General features: G+C 32.1%; 4 protein-coding genes across 14 annotated transcripts in view; 3 read left to right on the forward strand and 1 right to left on the reverse strand.

The window, feature by feature from the left end:
* The window catches only part of LOC124424530 (odorant receptor coreceptor), a 22,641-nt gene continuing 4,817 nt past the window's right edge, over positions 1–17,824 (reverse strand). Inside the window, exons 1-9 of one of the 2 annotated variants that reach the window (XM_046963728.1) lie at positions 4,965–5,345; positions 4,727–4,855; positions 4,254–4,637; positions 3,906–4,160; positions 3,572–3,831; positions 1,977–2,076; positions 1,732–1,836; positions 1,507–1,662; positions 1–1,382 (exon numbers count right to left, since the gene is read on the reverse strand). In XM_046963728.1, coding sequence (XP_046819684.1) covers positions 1,332–1,382; positions 1,507–1,662; positions 1,732–1,836; positions 1,977–2,076; positions 3,572–3,831; positions 3,906–4,160; positions 4,254–4,637; positions 4,727–4,855 — 1,440 coding nt within the window. In that variant the 5' untranslated portion in view covers positions 4,965–5,345 and the 3' untranslated portion in view covers positions 1–1,331. Of the gene's footprint in view, positions 1,383–1,506; positions 1,663–1,731; positions 1,837–1,976; positions 2,077–3,571; positions 3,832–3,905; positions 4,161–4,253; positions 4,638–4,726; positions 4,856–4,964; positions 5,346–17,824 lie in introns of those variants that run through there. The other variant, XM_046963729.1, reaches the window with a different exon arrangement.
* On the forward strand, positions 7,768–8,830 carry LOC124424535. Its single transcript, XM_046963742.1, has 3 exons — positions 7,768–8,138; positions 8,248–8,529; positions 8,634–8,830. The coding sequence occupies exons 1-3, from the start codon at positions 7,797–7,799 to the stop codon at positions 8,772–8,774; spliced, it is 765 nt and encodes a 254-aa protein (XP_046819698.1). The 5' UTR covers positions 7,768–7,796; the 3' UTR covers positions 8,775–8,830.
* On the forward strand, positions 10,466–13,665 carry LOC124424534 (alpha-tocopherol transfer protein-like). Of its 2 annotated transcripts, XM_046963741.1 has the most exons (6): positions 10,466–10,608; positions 11,434–11,567; positions 12,014–12,152; positions 12,355–12,514; positions 12,648–13,117; positions 13,218–13,665. In XM_046963741.1, exons 3-6 carry the CDS (start codon positions 12,014–12,016, stop codon positions 13,367–13,369), a joined length of 921 nt encoding a protein of 306 aa, XP_046819697.1. In that variant the 5' UTR covers positions 10,466–10,608; positions 11,434–11,567; the 3' UTR covers positions 13,370–13,665. The 2 variants fall into 2 exon arrangements, with proteins under 2 accessions (XP_046819697.1, XP_046819696.1); XM_046963740.1 differs by lacking the exon at positions 11,434–11,567.
* Positions 14,203–17,824, forward strand: part of LOC124424531 (endoglucanase E-4-like) — a 6,585-nt gene continuing 2,963 nt past the window's right edge. Inside the window, exons 1-3 of one of the 9 annotated variants that reach the window (XM_046963732.1) lie at positions 14,203–14,565; positions 14,890–16,250; positions 17,572–17,812. In XM_046963732.1, coding sequence (XP_046819688.1) covers positions 16,218–16,250; positions 17,572–17,812 — 274 coding nt within the window. In that variant the 5' untranslated portion in view covers positions 14,203–14,565; positions 14,890–16,217. The other 8 variants (XM_046963734.1, XM_046963731.1, XM_046963737.1 and 5 more) reach the window with 8 other exon arrangements.

A 17,824-nucleotide genomic window follows, 5' to 3' on the forward strand; every position in this document is an offset into this window, starting at 1 on the left:
TCCTTTGGCAAAATTTTTATTACATAAATATAATTACACTTTCACACACTAATGACGATTTCGTAATACTGAACGTTCATTAACTATTTACGAGTATGTCTATCAATATATTGTATATTAATATATGTCTCGCTATTTATAATTGTACGTGTATATGATATAAGATTTCTTCTCCGTTTATTTTCTTTTTATTTTAGAAAAAAATGAGACGAATCCTTTAACTTTCATCACTAAATATATTAGTAACAATAATAATTAATAATATTCGATTAAATATATCTACAAGAAGATGAACTCATTGATTTTGAATGTCTCTCTTTCTCTCTCTCTCTCTCTCTCTCTCTCTCTCTCTCTCTCTCTCTCACTTTTTTTCTTTCTCTCGCAATTATAAAACACAACGAAATTCATTTCACAAGAAACGACGAAATTTCACGAATGCCACACGAATTAATATTTATCGTGCAATTATAGTGAATCTAGTTATAAAGACATTACGTAATGAAAAGAGAAATATTTAAATTAACGTTAAAACATCCAAGTAATTCGATAGACTTTTTTAATTGAAAGATAGTTCGATCGAATTAGAATAATTGTTATTGTACTGTATTATTATAAATTATTATCCTGACGTATCGCGTCAGATATTATTTATTTTACGTATATGTAAAATCCATTTATCTTCCTATCTATACACTATCGTACATCGATATCGTGTGAATAGAATAAAGATGCAAGTTGATTGATCGTACGTTATATATATTTCGATACAAGAAAAATTCATCTTGCATCTTTGTTCTTCTCTCTTAAAGAGATTTGTAAGCGTGTAAACAAATCACAGAATTTCACTTTTATCGATGAGATACTATTGTCTGATGATATTCATAGTCGATTAAAAAGATTTCTCTCGATGACGTAGAAAAGTACATTTAAAACGATTCCCTTCGATAGCCTAACACAACGAGAAAAACAAATATTTTGAAAGAAGCTTCCGTGTCTCATATTCGTCCAACGAACTGACACATATTTCCTGCAATTTTAGCGTAATATCTTTCCCCGTTTTTCTTAACATTTCTCTTACGTAAACATAAGTCCGCATATATAGAGTATTATTACTATTAAATATAATGTTATCATCCGTCATTATTTGAAAATTATCTCCTCGTTAGATGAATTCTTATTTTGATCACGTTTAGATCATGATAACAAATTTGAATTTTGACATATTCCTCGATGAATAATCAACGAACTGAAAATATATCTAATACGACCAGAAAAGAGATAGATTTACACGAGGTTCCCAAATATATTCTTACAATATAATAATCGATTGTTCAGTTGAGCTGTACCAATACCATGAAGTAAGTCACGACAGCTCCCAATACCTATAAAGAAAAAGAGAAAAAAGATCATAAATCTCGTTATCATAAATAGATCACAATCACGTCCCAGAGGCTAGTCATGCATAAACTCGAAAGAATAAGAAGACAAAACTAGTTTGAATCTTACGGAAGCGAAAAGATCCAAAGAGACGGTGAAAAACTTTGCTCCGGAGATGGACATTGCTTTTTGACATTGTTGACAAACGATTTGGACGAAAGTTTTTGCCTCTTCAGAGCCATCGTACCAATGACACGAATAAGCCGCTTCCATAACCGATGAACTCTGTGTAATATTAAATATTTATTTAATTGAAGAATTTCTTTTAAAAGAAATAATTTCAACTATACGAACCTCTTCTATCAAACGATTGCCGAATATACAGAATAAAAAGACCTGGCCAAGAGTATATAAGAAATAACCGATGACCGTAGCCGAATAGACATTAACAGCGTTTACCTGAAAGGAAGAATTTTACAAAAACCCTTTTCTCTACGTTACCGTAAAAATGATATTAGAAAAGAAGTCAATAAGTGTAGTAATCAGGTTAATTATTGATCGTTCGTCTCTCGATGAGCTATTGAAACGTCGACGCTTACCTTTGTAGCCTGATATGCGAGAAGTGTCAATGTGATGGTCGTTGTCAACATGTGAAGTAGTAGAGCTATACCGTAAGCATCTCCAATCGCTGTTACCAATCTGTTAAAATGACATACATTGTATACTGTACTTATAACACCGTAACTTCATTTAAATAAATCATAGCAAGCCAAGCAAAAAGAGGTAAATAGAATGTGTCGAGGAAGGTGAACGGGATGGGGAGACTGATAAACATACATACAAACAAGTTCTTGTATATATGTATGTATGTACGTTCGATGGAGTTAAAGATGAATGAGAAGAAATCGAAAGAACGCCGTTCCATTTTCTTAGCAACAGACTTTTTCACTCGTATAGTCTCCTTATACATGATGATACCCCAAGTAAGTTTTAATCTGACCCAGTTATCCGAGCATACGATATACACTTAATCGTGCAACTAAGTCTAAAGAACGAGAAACGCCTTATTCGATCCTTCCATCTTTTTTTCTTTTTTCTTTGCATTGCCCGAGCCCTTTAATAATATTTATATTATGTGCTTGAAGAAACTAACTTTCTTACTAAAGCTAAATATTTCAAAGGAAGTCATGCTATTTTATTAACTTTACATTATCAATGCTTAATTAATATTAATATTCCTTTGATTAATATTTAATTGATTAATATTCCTTTACTCAACTTTACTATTTATGAAAAAGCAAATACTATCAAGTTAAATTCTCGAAGAATTGAAAAAGAAAGCAATTCAATTCTTGAAATAATTAATAGGTGTTTAATCGAGTTCTCGAACTTTAGTAACATATCCAAGAACAAAGAACGTTTGTACTCGGTCATCAAAAGTTGTCGATGTTTCAAAAGCGACTCTACATCGATGAAACCTTCGCGTGAATATATGTGTACATATATGTGTACACAGAAACGCGTATACACTCGTAGGCTCACACACAGACATACACCCCATGAATTGTCCAACGAATTGTTCAGTCCGTAGGGCACGTCCCCCGTTGCGGTCAATAACGCGCTATCTTAGAATAAATACTTTATCGTCGTGGGAAAAGGCGCATCCATCGAACACACTACGAGTGTCCCGACCACGAGAGACCTGTGGAGTATGAGAGGATCACCTCTTACTTCGACATATCATCAAAAAAAACACTCAACAATCTCAAGTCTTTTCTTTATCTACTTTTTCTTTTTTTCTTTCACCATAACATCGAAAATAATTCATTCCTTAAATAAAAGATTAAAATTCGAGTATTTTCCTTACTCCGGATCAAAAGGAAACACCATAAATGTTTATTGTACGTGATTACAATAAAACCACGTTATTATGTAGCCCAATATGTCCTTTATAACTGGTATCAAGTCCCTAACGTTGTAACAAGAACCTACTATCGCATTTCCTCTGCATTGCAGACTAGAAATTACGTGTGAGCTATGTCGTTAACGAAGCTCTTCCATCCATCAAGATTCTTAACAGCATTAAAATACGATCAATTACTTTGATACGCAATGATCTTACAAATGAACATCGTTTGTTCCTTGAAATTAAGAATGATGATTGAGAATAATTTAAGTATTAGGTCGAACTCACCTAACGACGTGTTTGTGTCTTTCCACCCAATACTTGATAGCACTTCTAACGAGCATTTCTTGTTTCTTGGTCAAGCCATTCGGTCCTACACCACCATTGAATGTCATTCCTGCTGTTGGTCGGAAGGTCGTCGTAAAGTCTTGTCGATTGCTGTATATACCACGGAGGTCAAGATCCAGCATACTTTCGCCCCCTGGAGGTGGAGGTTGCGGGGCTGGCTGAGTACCTTGTGTGTCTCTTAAATGCTCGGCACTTCCAGCCTTGAATTTCGAAGTTGTATAAATCCATCGAAAGGTCTATTTATATATTACGAACAGATCGGCATTGTTTTTACCTTGAACAATTCGCTACTATTTGGTACAACCGTGTCGAGAGTTGCACTAAGTTCCATCAGAGGTTTCATGATTTGCTTGAGATGTTGAAGTTGCTCACAGGCGAACAGGAGCCATGAACAGAAAAGAACATCGAGAGAATTCGAGTTCACCATAGTGAAGAATAACCAATAGAATTGATAAATCAGAGTCATGACGTGTGACATGCCATGGCTAGGATCGTAAGGATACCAAGAACGAACCATCAATCTAGGAATCTGTAATCGTATATCAAAGCAAAAGAGATTGAGAAAATGTGAAGAATAAGTTGACAATTGTTTTTATCAATGTAAAACGTTAGGACATGTTACCTCCACTAAAGAGGTCTCGTTTGTTTCAGGGTCAGTGACTTTTTTCACAGAATCACCGACGAACGTGATACCAGTCCAAGCAATAACTGATAAGATCGTTGTTGCTCCAACAGCGAAGAGCAAAGTTCTCATTTTTTTCAACGCTATCGCATGATACCTAGCATTGCTTTCGGCGAAGAGTGGATGACTATTTGGATTGTTCCAAATAGCCAATACTCTATAAAATAACTTGCTTCTGACCGCGAAGTATATTATTTTGACCACAGGATGTGTAAAGAATAGTAACGTAATTGTATTAGCTGTGAGATCGTCAACGTCGCCACTCTCAAGGGCAAGATTTATTCCAGCGAAACAGAATTGAAGAAGAATCAGAAATAAATGAACCTGAGAAAACGTAAGATAAACGATTGCATTGACCATCGTCATATATCAGTATTAAATCTGATAAACCCTCCCAGAAAAAGTATACTCACGCAGCAATATACTTTATGCATGATCTTGGTAGAACTTTCAATATAATTGAACATAAAGTGTCCACCGAATTGCATAATACGAATATTCGGCATCAAATCCGCTACTAAACCTTGCTGTTTTAATTTCATCTACAACAATCAAAGTTGGAATATTTCAAAATCCAACGTAAACGATACGTTGTTTTCTTTGAAACGTTATATCGATCATGTTGCAATTGAAGGAAGTATTGTGGCTTACCTTGACGGTTGCTTTTATATCCAGTCAGCACAAAAAACTTTAAACAAACACCAGTTGTAAAGCACAAGATCACCGGGATATTAGGGAGTATCGTTGATCAATGATATTTTTTGATCATTCAAAAAAGGAATAAGTTAGACTGTTAGGATAACAATTTGATTATATCCGTTCTTCTCACATACACTCTCACAAAGAGGGTTGCGTCGTCTTCAACGTTGTCAGTCTCGTATCACCTACAAGCGATTTACCTGGCACCCTCTTCTTTCTATTCTTTCTTTCCCTTACTTCTCCCTCTAACTTCTATCAATCCCCCCACGACGACTATCTATCAACCAAGAAAACCCCTTCCAATCTTTAAAGCGCCAAACGTGGACCAATCGCGTGCCGGTAACCAGGCGTAGACGTTCTAGCGACCCCTGCGGAGCGTCCCTTGACGCCATGTTGTTTCTTGTATCGTCGTAGCAGCTTCTATAGACGATTTAATAATTCAAATTCCATACGACTCAAGTCGAGAGTAGACTTTTCATCGTAACAAATGTAACCGAGAAGAAACGTCCTTTCTTTTTGATCTTTCTTTTTAAAACTTACTATATTTCCTTATTTATTTCTTTCAAGTTTTAATAGTTATGAAAAAAAAATGTTTTTAAAAGCTGAAGAAGATCATCTTTGGACTGCTGCTTCTTAGTACTTGAACTTAATTTGTTTATTCTTTCAAGAACATTCGTTGTTCTTAAGTTTAGGAAAGTCAATAAAATTTCAACTTAAATTAAATTTCGAACTATTAATCGTAGTAAGTCGGCCGACTGACTTCTCTTACCTTATGACGCAAGTAATGTAATTGATGCTCATATATATTGCGAAGATCTCATGGCAGTTACAACTTTAACGATTTAATATTATTCATTGCTTGTACCGTCCATGCTATGCTATTGTATTTTCTTCCAAGATTTTAACTTCAATTATGGTTCAATTATAATGTCATAAAAATATAATCAAAAATGATTATTCTATTCAAAGAGAGAGAGATAATATCAATAAGCTATGAATTGGCTGTTAACGTTGTGCATATTATATTTACAATTTATTATAAAATATATTCATATGAAAGCTTACATAAAAATAATACACAAATAGAATTAAAGGTGATACTTCGAGTGACCTGTGTAGTATTGAAATATGTCACCGTATCGACTAAAAGAGAGTCACAAAATAAACCATTGGAGTGAGCACAGTTAGAAATCCTTTATTATTTAGGTTAATGTACTAGTACGAAGCTAGGCAGCCAACCAGCTGTTCAATGACAAATCGTTAATTGTATTTATTAGGTGGACCGAAAAGTAATGTCGTTTCTGTGCATGTCGATATTTGATTCTGATTAAAAATAAAAACTTGTTACAATAAAAATGTATTCGTTTGAATTTAATTTAAGAAAACGACATTACTTTCCGGTCCTCCAATAGTTAGAACACACCTAATCCCGTTGAATGTAATTTAATACAAAGAATAATCGTTAATTGAATGTACTCAATATCCAATAAAAATCGATTTTCAATCGAACGACCCATCGAAAATGCAATATCGTTCTTTACGAAAAAAAAAAAGAAACGAAACAAAATAATGTTATATCGAATTCATTTGTCCATTGCTGTTAGAATTGATTTATTTTAGCGTTGTTTTTTCAGTTGTCCTTCGAAAAAAAGGCTACGAATTATATGAAACTTCAAGAAACGTGATCGTTCGTAAACTAAAATGTTTAGAGTCAGTTTATTGTTAATTTCTTTGATTAGAATTTTTACGATCTTCTCACAATCCAGTTGCTTTTTGATTGGCCGTTCAGGTAAATTTGATTTTCGATAAAGAAAAAAAAGATTTAATATAAACAAATCTTTCAATAGGTATTCCATCCTTGTTGACAATACCAGAATCATTAAATTCCATTAAAAATGTTTCTTACGGAAGAATATTGAACGATAAAATGCATGTTGTTAAATTGGAGACAAAGTCTGACGAAAAAATGACTATGAAACACGCGAAGGAAATTCCACGTAGAAAGAGATTCGAGACAACTTTAAAAAACTCGGAGGAACTCTTGACGACTAAACACAACGCTAGTTTTATGAAACATAACTCAAACATTGCTTCTTCTCATTTAAGAAACGTTGTTTTGATTCTCGTTGACACGGCTAAGCAAAGAAGAGAAGAGGTTTGGAATAATTTCGAGAGAACTTACTCGTTTCCAGTTCATGGATACTTTCAGGTATAAAAATTTCAACGAAGTAATATTGTAAGAGTAATAATCTTTATTTAAATTTTATTAGGTTGACCATCAAGAAGATAACGGACCGATGAAAATAGAATTAAATGAATTTCTTTTCCCTGGTAAAAAGGAGGACGAATGTGAATGTAAGAAAATATTACGTTCGCGAATATCTGAATTATTAACTTGGGCTCATCGAGTTAAAGAAATGACGACAAGTAAGTTTTATATATATACATATATACATATATACATATATACATATATACATATATACATATATACATATATACATATATATATATATATACATACATATAAATATGTAGAAAAGAATATATATACATACATATACATACATATATATATACATACTCGGACATATTTATTATTGTTAAATGTGTCATCACAATCATAATTTAGGTGTTCTATCAGCTATAAATTTCTCTATTCCTTTCGTATCCGACGTCGAAGAAAACATCGAGATAGTAAAAGAAAGTGAATCAAATAAAAACAGTACGAAAGAAAGAATTCATAAGCGTGATTTGGAACAGAATGATACGTTCCATGACTTTATGGATTCACATGAAAAAGAAAATAATTCGGATTTACAAAGGAATTATCAAAAAGAAGATATTTCGAGTTATGGTGATATCTGGGATGTGTTCGATTTTTTTAGCAAGATTAGAATTGCCTTTTTTCGAGCGATGATTGATTGCCTGAACGGACCATCGACCAATGGAACGGATGACGAGCTTATTTTTCAAGAATCTTCGCATTTACGAACGAGTTACATTGACTTGGTCGATGGAACAATAAAAAATCTGAAAATAATTTCAGATGACAAAGGCTACATGCTGGTACTCGTAATCCCGGAAAACGAGCTTGCTTCTGTGATAGATCTCTTACGTCACGAGGTTAACTTCCTTCTTTTCCTTGTCAATATTTTAAAATAAACATTTGCCTAAAGAAAATGAAAAAAAAAAAAGAAAAAACTAACATCCTTTTTTCTCCATTTAATCAAAGATTTCTCCATCCGACACGCTCGTAATCGTGACAGAATTATGTTCGGAGGATATCAAGCGTGTGTCTTTCTTTGCTGATGGACCAAAAGCTTCGATTCTTTACCGTATACGTATGATCGAAGATCTACCAGATATTATCAAAAGCGTTATAACTTATTCCTGTCAGGATCAAGATTGTAGTAATCCAGATAAACATTTTTATGATATATCAATTAGAAATGTTCGAGATACGAATGATTCACAAATCTTAGAAAATGTTAACAAAACCTCTGAAACAAAATTGGTAGGACAATAATCTGATATTATTGATTGCAATAGGAATAATTAAATAATTTTTTTTTCTTCTACAGATATATCATCTGTATTGCTTTTTCTTTTATTTTTTAGGATAAAAACAGATTTTTAAACGAAACTTTGGTAGAAAGAATCATTGTGTCAAGTGGATCGAATATCATATTGAACAAAATAAACATGTTTCTTGGTACATTGACGTCCTTGATCGTTTTGATGACTCTTAATGTATCATAAAACTGATCCTTTTCTCATTTCTAATGTTTCTGACTCTGCCGAATAGAGATCGAAAAGAAAACAAGAAGAAATCTAAAAAAAGAAAAAGAAAATTTTTATCAATCTGTAGAAACTATGAATGATTTTGAACGATCATTTATATGTGTGAAAATTAAGCAAATAAATTAATTGCTTTCATAATTACATATGTCTTCGTCATCGTTACTGTAACTGATTGCAATCGAATGTTAAAGAAAAGCTTCGAAGCGTTACAATAATTCGTCCAAAAGTTTCATGTACGAAACCAAATAAACATCGATAACACAATACTTTTTTTTCTTTTTATTATACTTTAAAAGCAATTTCATACGATTTCATAATCGCTTATTACGATTGTACGCTTTTCTACACAAGTGAGTAACTTTCATCATATTTAGTTAACGCAACCCTTTTCCTAGATCCCCGGTCGCGAATGATTTTATTGAAAGAAAATAAAACGAATCGTGCGAATTATTTCTCTCTCTCTCTCTCTCTCTCTCTCTCTCTCTCTCTCTTTCTCTCTCTCTCTCTCTTTCTCTTTCTTATTCCATCGTGTGAGTCAAACATTTAGATGTAATTAATTACAAAGAAAAAAATACATTACTTGACTTATTTGAAAGTAAAAAAACTTTCTTGGAAATCTTATGTTTAATGGGAAACAGTTGAAACGAGAAAATAAAATGAACTTTTTTAAAAAGAGTAAGTTTCAAATTACGTAAATAATATCTTTGCAAGCTGATACTATAAATAATTATTAATAATTATTAATAATTTTTTATTAATTATTAGAAATAATTAATAAGAAATATTAAAATATCATGTTTCGACAAATTTGATCAAATTACATGTTAAACGTTTCTCCTGTAAGAATATTCTAGATGCAACATTTTGATTTAAAACATAATAGCAAAAATTTCATTAATAGATTTTCCTATTGTTTGTTTACTTGTAACAATGTAATAGAATTATGAGAAAAACGTATTAATTAAGAGCACGAGAGATTCGTAGTTTCCCATTATTCATTTGAAATAATTTAAATAATTCCATGATAATATGATTAATATATGATATGATAATATGATTAAAAGAATGGTAAGAAAAGGAGTAGACAAAATTAGAAGATACTGTTTGTACTATCGTGGAATTTGCAGAAAGAAATATTTCCAAGAGAGTTAATTTTGAAAAAGACGTCTCTAATGTTCTTAACGCTTTATTCATACTTATTAAAAATTTAATAATGTCTGGACGAGCGTATACGCATTTTTTGTTGTAATTTACGTAGTAGCATGCAACGAAAAAAAGAAATAACATTGAGAATATCGATCTTTACTTCTTTTATCGGTAAACTGTTTTTCTACGTGGTAAATTATTATATCAGTGATAGAGTACTCTAAAGCGTATAACGTAATAGCTATATTTAATTATTTCGAATAACTTTTTATAGAATTTTTTTTCTTTTTTTTTTTTTCTTTTTATTAAAGAACTCTCAAGAGAGAACTCGACAATTGAATAAATCAAAACATCAAAAAATTATAAATATTAAATCAAATATTTTTTAATTGTATGGCATCATAATGGTATACCTACATATACTGAGAATTCGCAAGAAAAATCGAGAGTGGGGTATAGTACGATATAAAGGAGAACCGGTCCAAGAGTTAAGTTATCCCACTCCGTCACTCGTACTGCATCTCTTCGACGAGCAAGCAGTAAGAATTCTTACATTACTTTCGATCGCGTCCTCAAAGTAAATCCTTTCGTCGATCGCTCCTGTCATATCGGTTTCCACGCGTTACATACATACATCATATACAAGGTAAGTAATTATTACAAATAAATAATCTCTAGAAAGTTAAATTTAATAATCGATTTTAATTATCGTTACATTATCGGTTAGATTATTTGATCTATTCCAAATTAATCATCCAACTAATTTTTATTATAATTCATGGTAACAATAGTAACATAAAAATTGCTCTTTCTCGAAAGATTTGAGTATGACTATTATTGAATTTATTAATACTCAAGTGGTAATACTTGTGATGTCATTTTAAGAACAAACATTGCTATGGGTATTATCTTAAATGTATTTAGTAATCATACGCTCGAGAATGTAAATAGTAAAGCAAATTTTCTCTGCAACTGTGAAAGGCATTCTGAATACCTTTCTATCGCATTGCCTAATTTCAGGTTTCACTAAGGATAATGGTTTGGCAACCACGATTTTTGTTTTTATGTTCTTTCGACATTATTTCTTGTATGAATGTGTCACACTTAGGAATCTGAACTTTACACTCGTCCGTTAGACTTTTCACATGGAAATATTTCAATAGGCTAGAAAAATACTTTCAAATCGAATAAATCAATGGAAAGCTGAAGTTAATTTATCATACAACTTGTATTTTACAAGTGATATATATATTTTTTTATTGATTTTAATTATTCCTATCGTGCGTCTACGTCACTGTAAAACTAATTATATGTATGCGGTATCTATATATATAAATTAAGATTGTCGATTAAGTTTTCAATTGATTAAGTTCACATTTTTATATTTATGTATATGTATTTATATAAAAAAGAAAGAAAAAAAAGAAGAACAAAAAAAATAAATAATATTAATTATCGTATTTTTCTATAGATCATAAAAAAAAAAAAGATAGGGCAAAAGTCTCCTATTTCATGAACCGTGACTAGTCTGGAGAAAGTTTCTATTGAGCAATAAAGCTGTTGGTCAGCCATAATTTCTCACATAAGCATTGACTACTTGCGCAAGTAATATTATAGTCCATTATTACATATTACACTTACACATAATGATAAAACAAAGAAATGGATGTTAGTTAAATTACGCTCAACCGAATTGCTGAAAATCGTAGTCATGATGAAATGCAATTATGTTTCGTTTTATTCGATTAATTTTTTTTTTTTTATTTTCAAAAAATGTCACATTGCTTTCAAATAATTTATATAATCGAACTTTGCGTTTACGTCGTTCAGATGAAAAAAGTATTATTATTTTGTTTTCATGGGATGATTTACATTGCATTTATTATCATTCATTATGCAATGATCGCAGTCATAACATACTCGTAATAAGGAGCTAATGATAATATTTCGCTGACTCTTTTAATATACATAAATTACAATTTAAAAAATAATAATTTACTATGCATATATATGTATATGTATATATATATATATATATATATCATTTATAGATGTTGCTAATACAGCCAAAGGAGGAGATGTCAAAATTGATTAGAGTGCGACTCAATGAAAATGTAACGACTCGAGACAATGATTTAAAGATCATCAAGGAATGGCTAATCAAACAACCACATTTACCTAATGTAGATGGTAAAATATTCACTCAAACATTAATATAATTTCTATGAAAAGTACCGATGATAAAAAGTTACTTACAAAAAAATCAGACGTAAACGGACAAAAACAATAGCTCATAAATATGTATCTCTTTGATAACTAATTAATGCCCGTTTACATAATGCATATGATCGTAAATAATCGTTTATATATGATAAATAATTGTTTTTCTCAGATGATCAAATGTTGATGACATTTCTCCGTGGATGCAAATTTTCTTTGGAAAAATGCAAAAAGAAACTTGACATGTATTTCACAATGCGAGCAATCGTACCAGAGTTCTTCAGCAATCGTGACGTCACACAGCCGGAATTAAAAGAAATACTCGATATAATGTAAGTGTACTCGTGGAAATATTTAATATTCAAATTTTTTTTCTATTTTTTTGAAGAACTTTAAAAACTGTGATACTAACGAAGAAGTTTTATAAGATAATAAAAAGAAAAATAATAAATAAATTATTTACAGAAATATTCCACCAATGTCAGGCTTAACAAAGGATGGATGCAGAGTGATAATAATGCGTGGAAAAAGGAAGGATATGCTAACACCGAATGTACCAAATCTAATGAAACTCGTTATGATGATAGGAGACATTCGTCTCAAAGAAGAAATTCATGGTGTAGCTGGTGATATTTATATTTTAGATGCAAGTGTCGCAACACCGTCACATTTCGCCAAATTCACTCCTACGATCCTGAAAAAATTTCTTGTTTGTGTTCAAGAGGCTTATCCCGTGAAATTGAAGCAAGTACACGTGGTGAACATCAGTCCGTTAGTCGACACGATAGTAAACTTCGTTAAACCATTCCTGAAGGAAAAGATACGGAATCGAATTTTTATGCACAGTAAACTAGAAACTCTTTACGAGTATATACCCAAAGAAATTTTACCCATCGAATATGGTGGCGATTCTGGACCTATTCAAGTAGTACACGGTATGAATATTGAATTGATTTAAATGTTAATTTAAAATATACCAAAGGATTCATTTTATTTCATTTCCTCATTCTTTTTTTCTTTCTTTTGAATTTATAGACGCCTGGATAAAGAAATTAGAAGAATATGGTCCGTGGTTCGCTGCACAATCATCTGTCGTAGCAAACGAAACGCTTCGACCAGGCAAACCAAGGACTCACGACGATATTTTCGGTCTCGATGGATCTTTCCGACAATTGACAATCGATTAAAATCATCCTATATCGGAATTAATAAATGATCACGCAAGTTATCAGTATCAATAGTTGTTCAAAAATTTTCGGTTGTATTCGTTGCTTGAACCAAATGTATTAAGCAATTGTTCTTCGAATATTAGTTTTAGTTAGGGTGGAGAAGCATGTCTTGCATGTTATAGTTTATTTTTCTATCGATTGAATATTTTTTTTATTTATATTAATATAATAGATTTTAAGAAGGTTGAACGTACGCCACGATTTTTGATTATTTAATTAAAAAAGAAAGAGTCACTAAATGTGCGTTAATTATATGCGTGTCTGTGTTTCTTTTTTCATCTTCCAAGAAACTAAGAAAAATCATTCAGAATGATCGTTCAATTTCATTATTTCCATCAATTACGAGTAATCGAACATATATAAAAATAAAATAAAAAAAAAAAAAAACAGAATAGACTGATATCGTTGTTTTGAAAAGATTCAGACATTATCGAAACAAAATTATCTCCCCTTTCGTAAAAGTGAATTCGTATGAAATTTAGTAAATGAATTTAAAACGTTACATATTCATATTAGACATATCACGATACATCAAATTTAACATTATTTTTCTATTTTTTATCGTGTCTTTATAATAACGCGAGATTAGATGTGTAAAAAGAATAAAAAAGACATCTCTTTGAAAATAATTCGGAAATCTATTTTAAACAAAATCATTGTATGTGTGTGTATGTATATATATATATATATATATATATATATATATGTATATATATATATATATATACATATATATATGTATATGAAATATTTTCTCGTACGAAAAGTCAGCTTTTACATAGCGAGTTCTCTCCTCTCCTTCTCCCGAACACTTGTCCCCACTTCCACATCCTTCAGCGACGAGTACGATGGTCGTCCACTCGCGCTGGTAGTCAGTCAGTAAGTCACTCAGTCAATCAGAGTACTCGCTAAGTCAAAATCGATGATTTACTCGGATTCGCTGATCAATAATAGAAACGTTTGCCAACGATTTTCATCTTCTTTCAAGGAGAAGAAGTTCTCTCGCGTATTACCTGCTACAACATAAGGTCGTATCGTCGATGAAGACGCGGCAAAGAGACGAGTACGCTTCATGCATGCAAATCGTTCGATTCGATGACTAATAACGACCAAGAAGAACGAACGAGCGAAAGAACGACGAGAAGCATCGTATCGTACGAATCTAATTTTCTTTTTTTATCACAAAACTTACGAAAGTCAGAATTAGCTTTCTCTTTTCTCTCTCTCTCTCTCTCTTTCTCTCTCTTTCTCTTTTTCTTTTTCTTTCTCTCTTTCATTGTTTATCTCTTTCTTCTTCCCTCTCTTTCTCTCTCTCTCTCTCTCTCTCTCTCTCTCTCTCTCTCTGTCTCTCTCTCTTTTTCTCTCTCACCTCAAGGAGGATCCAGGTGGAAAAGTGTAAAGTGTAAAAAGTGAAGTGAACGAAAAAAAAAAATAATAGAAAAACAACGAGCTCCATAAATATTAATTTATATTAACAGGATCGTCAATTTTCTGAGAAAAGAAAATAAACAAACAAACAAATAAACTTGTCCGACAATAATTGCTATTGACGCTGGAATACGCTCGAGAACGATAGTAATTATTTCGAACGTGGGTCATCGTACGCGCGAGTTCGTTCCTCGACGGACGATCATCCTTTGCTCTACTTTATCCCTCGTATGATAAATTCTTTTCCTTTTTCCTTCTTGAATATATCCATTACGTGGAAATTATTTGAATGGTAAAAGTCAATTCATAAATCAATCGAATAATAATTAGTTTCTTCCTTCCTATCGTATAGTGACGAACGAGTACACGGAACGTCATCGATACTTGGAACATGTCAATCATTAATGGGTTTTCCCGATCCAACGTTTGACGATCGTACATGCGAGCTCGATAGACAAGTAGGATAGCAAAGACATATGTATATATTCAATGAAAACTATTATTTATACTTGTCGATATTTCCTAGATATATTTAATATTAACTTATGCAACGTATGTATGTATGAATGTATATGTTGACAACTGTAAAAGAGGAGAGAGAATATACAACGTATTCTTCGAAGCCAGATAGACAAGACCGAGTGGTAAAAAGTTAAGGGCAAATTTATCGTAAAGTGATGATAGAAAGGGGAATAATATAATGTTGTAGTAAGAAAAGAGAGAAAGAGAGAAAGAGAAAGAGAGAGAGAGAGAGAGAGAGAGAGAGACAGATAGACAGACAGGCAGACTAATATAAGAAAGAAAGAAAGAAAGAGTAACAGGGAGAGAGGGAAACTCGAGCTTATTATTGTGCTCAGCTACTGTATACAAATAGTACTACTCGAGAGACAATCTTCGTAGTTCGATTTCGTGAAAAGTCACGCAACAATATCTCCAACGTATTTATATATCCTCGAGAACGATTATTATTATTTACCCCTAATAGCTGTACTACATACATACATACATACATACTCGATGAATTTTGGCATGCGTTTGATAATTGATGATTCAATTGGTTCTCTTACATTTTCTCAAATAGATATGACAAACGCGCGATTAGAGCGTACTAATAACTTCCAGTCCTGCCCTAGTGTATCTACTTACTGAGAAAAAAAGAAGAAAAAACTCGAAGAAGATGATCGTTGATTTCGGAAGGATACGCTATGCCGAATGGAACTGACGTCAAGAAATAGAAGCGATTATGCGGAGATTTATTCGAACGTCGTAAGAACGAGGAGGTCGTACGAAAGGATACAGTGAAGGAAAGACCAAGAGAAAGAGAGAGAGAGATAGAGAAAGAGAGAAAGAGATAGAGATAGAGAGAGAGAGATAGAGAATGAAGATCAACGTTATCTTCGCGTGCGCCACGGTGAGTTTTCTTCCCTCAAGGCGATTTCGAAATGAGATTAGCAATTACTCTTTGGTAGATTCTTTCTTTGATGACGTACGTTGACGTGTTTCCTGCCATCTTACGTCACATCCTTCGACTTCATCTCATCCGTACTAATGTATATATATATATATATATATATATATATATATATATATATATATATGATAAATATATATATATATATATATATGATAAATTATATGATATATAAAAACATATGATATATGTTATAAAAACATATGATATATGTTTATATATATATAATAATGTTTATATATACTAATATATATATATGTATATATAAACATTATTACCATCGAATGAAACACATAATGTGTAATATCTCGATCACACAATTAGTTCGGTTACCCAAATATTTACTCATATGTGGTTTATACATAATCAAATATTATTAATCCTTGACTGTGTGTTAACCACGAAAGGAAGTGAGAATGAGACAGCGACTTCCGGTCCCCATCTCATTCTCTCTCTCTCTTTTTCTCTCTCTCTTTCTCTTTCCGTCTTTATTTTTCGCACGTGGCCGCCCATTAATTTCATGCTGAAACTTTTGCCTTGCTTATTTCTATATGTCGATACGATTGATTGAAAATCAAAGATATAAGGTACGAATTTGTAAAACACATATGCATAAAGACAAATGTCAGAAATATTTCTATCAATAGAAAAATTCTAATGAAACGTAATATAAAGAAATAAAAAATTTATGTATAAATTGTGTGTTGAAAACGTAGGTGAGATCCGTCTATATTTCTCGTGCAGCTCTCTCACGCACGTTTACCTCTTCTAAGAAATTCTTCGAGTTCGCCGACCACATAGTATATCTGTATGACAAACGCCAACACCCTCCGCAAATACCGTCCTTATTGTAAACTCATGTAGTGCTTTTTCTTTTTTTCTATTCTTTTTCTTTCTCTTTCCGTACCGATATGTGACGAGAAAGAATCTTCCAATGCGCGTACAGAAAATCAAATTTTAACGAAACACTCGCGAATGTTTCTCTCTTGAGATGAAAATTTTTTAACGAAAACAAAATGAAACTTGTATATTTATATATTAAACCAATGAGATCGATGATTAATAATAACGATAATTAAATAAATAATATTAATTATTTATACGTAATTAAAGACATTTGAACACGGTAATTCTATTGTACATAAATTTCTCTCATTTATGTCTCAATAAAAATTCTACATTGTTTAAAGCAATAGTACGTTTGTATATATATCCCAAAGAGGGTTCGATCTCATATAATAAAAAATTGTAAAATTGACAGGCTTTAACGATAACATCCGTGGCCTCGATTATGAAGATAAGCGCCACCTCAGCGACCTCCGTGAAGCCAATCGAAGAAGGTGAGGGAGATTATGCTCGAGTTCTAGAGCTCTCTCTATTGTTCTACGAAGCGCAACGATCCGGTAAACTTCCGGAAAACAACAGAATATCGTGGAGAGGTGATTCCGCATTGAGTGATCGCGGAATCAATGGCGAAGATCTTACGGGTGGTTATTATGACGGTGAGTTTTAAC

Source organism: Vespa crabro, chromosome 5 (assembly GCF_910589235.1).
Source record: "Vespa crabro chromosome 5, iyVesCrab1.2, whole genome shotgun sequence".
Taxonomy (NCBI): Eukaryota; Metazoa; Arthropoda; class Insecta; order Hymenoptera; family Vespidae; genus Vespa; species Vespa crabro.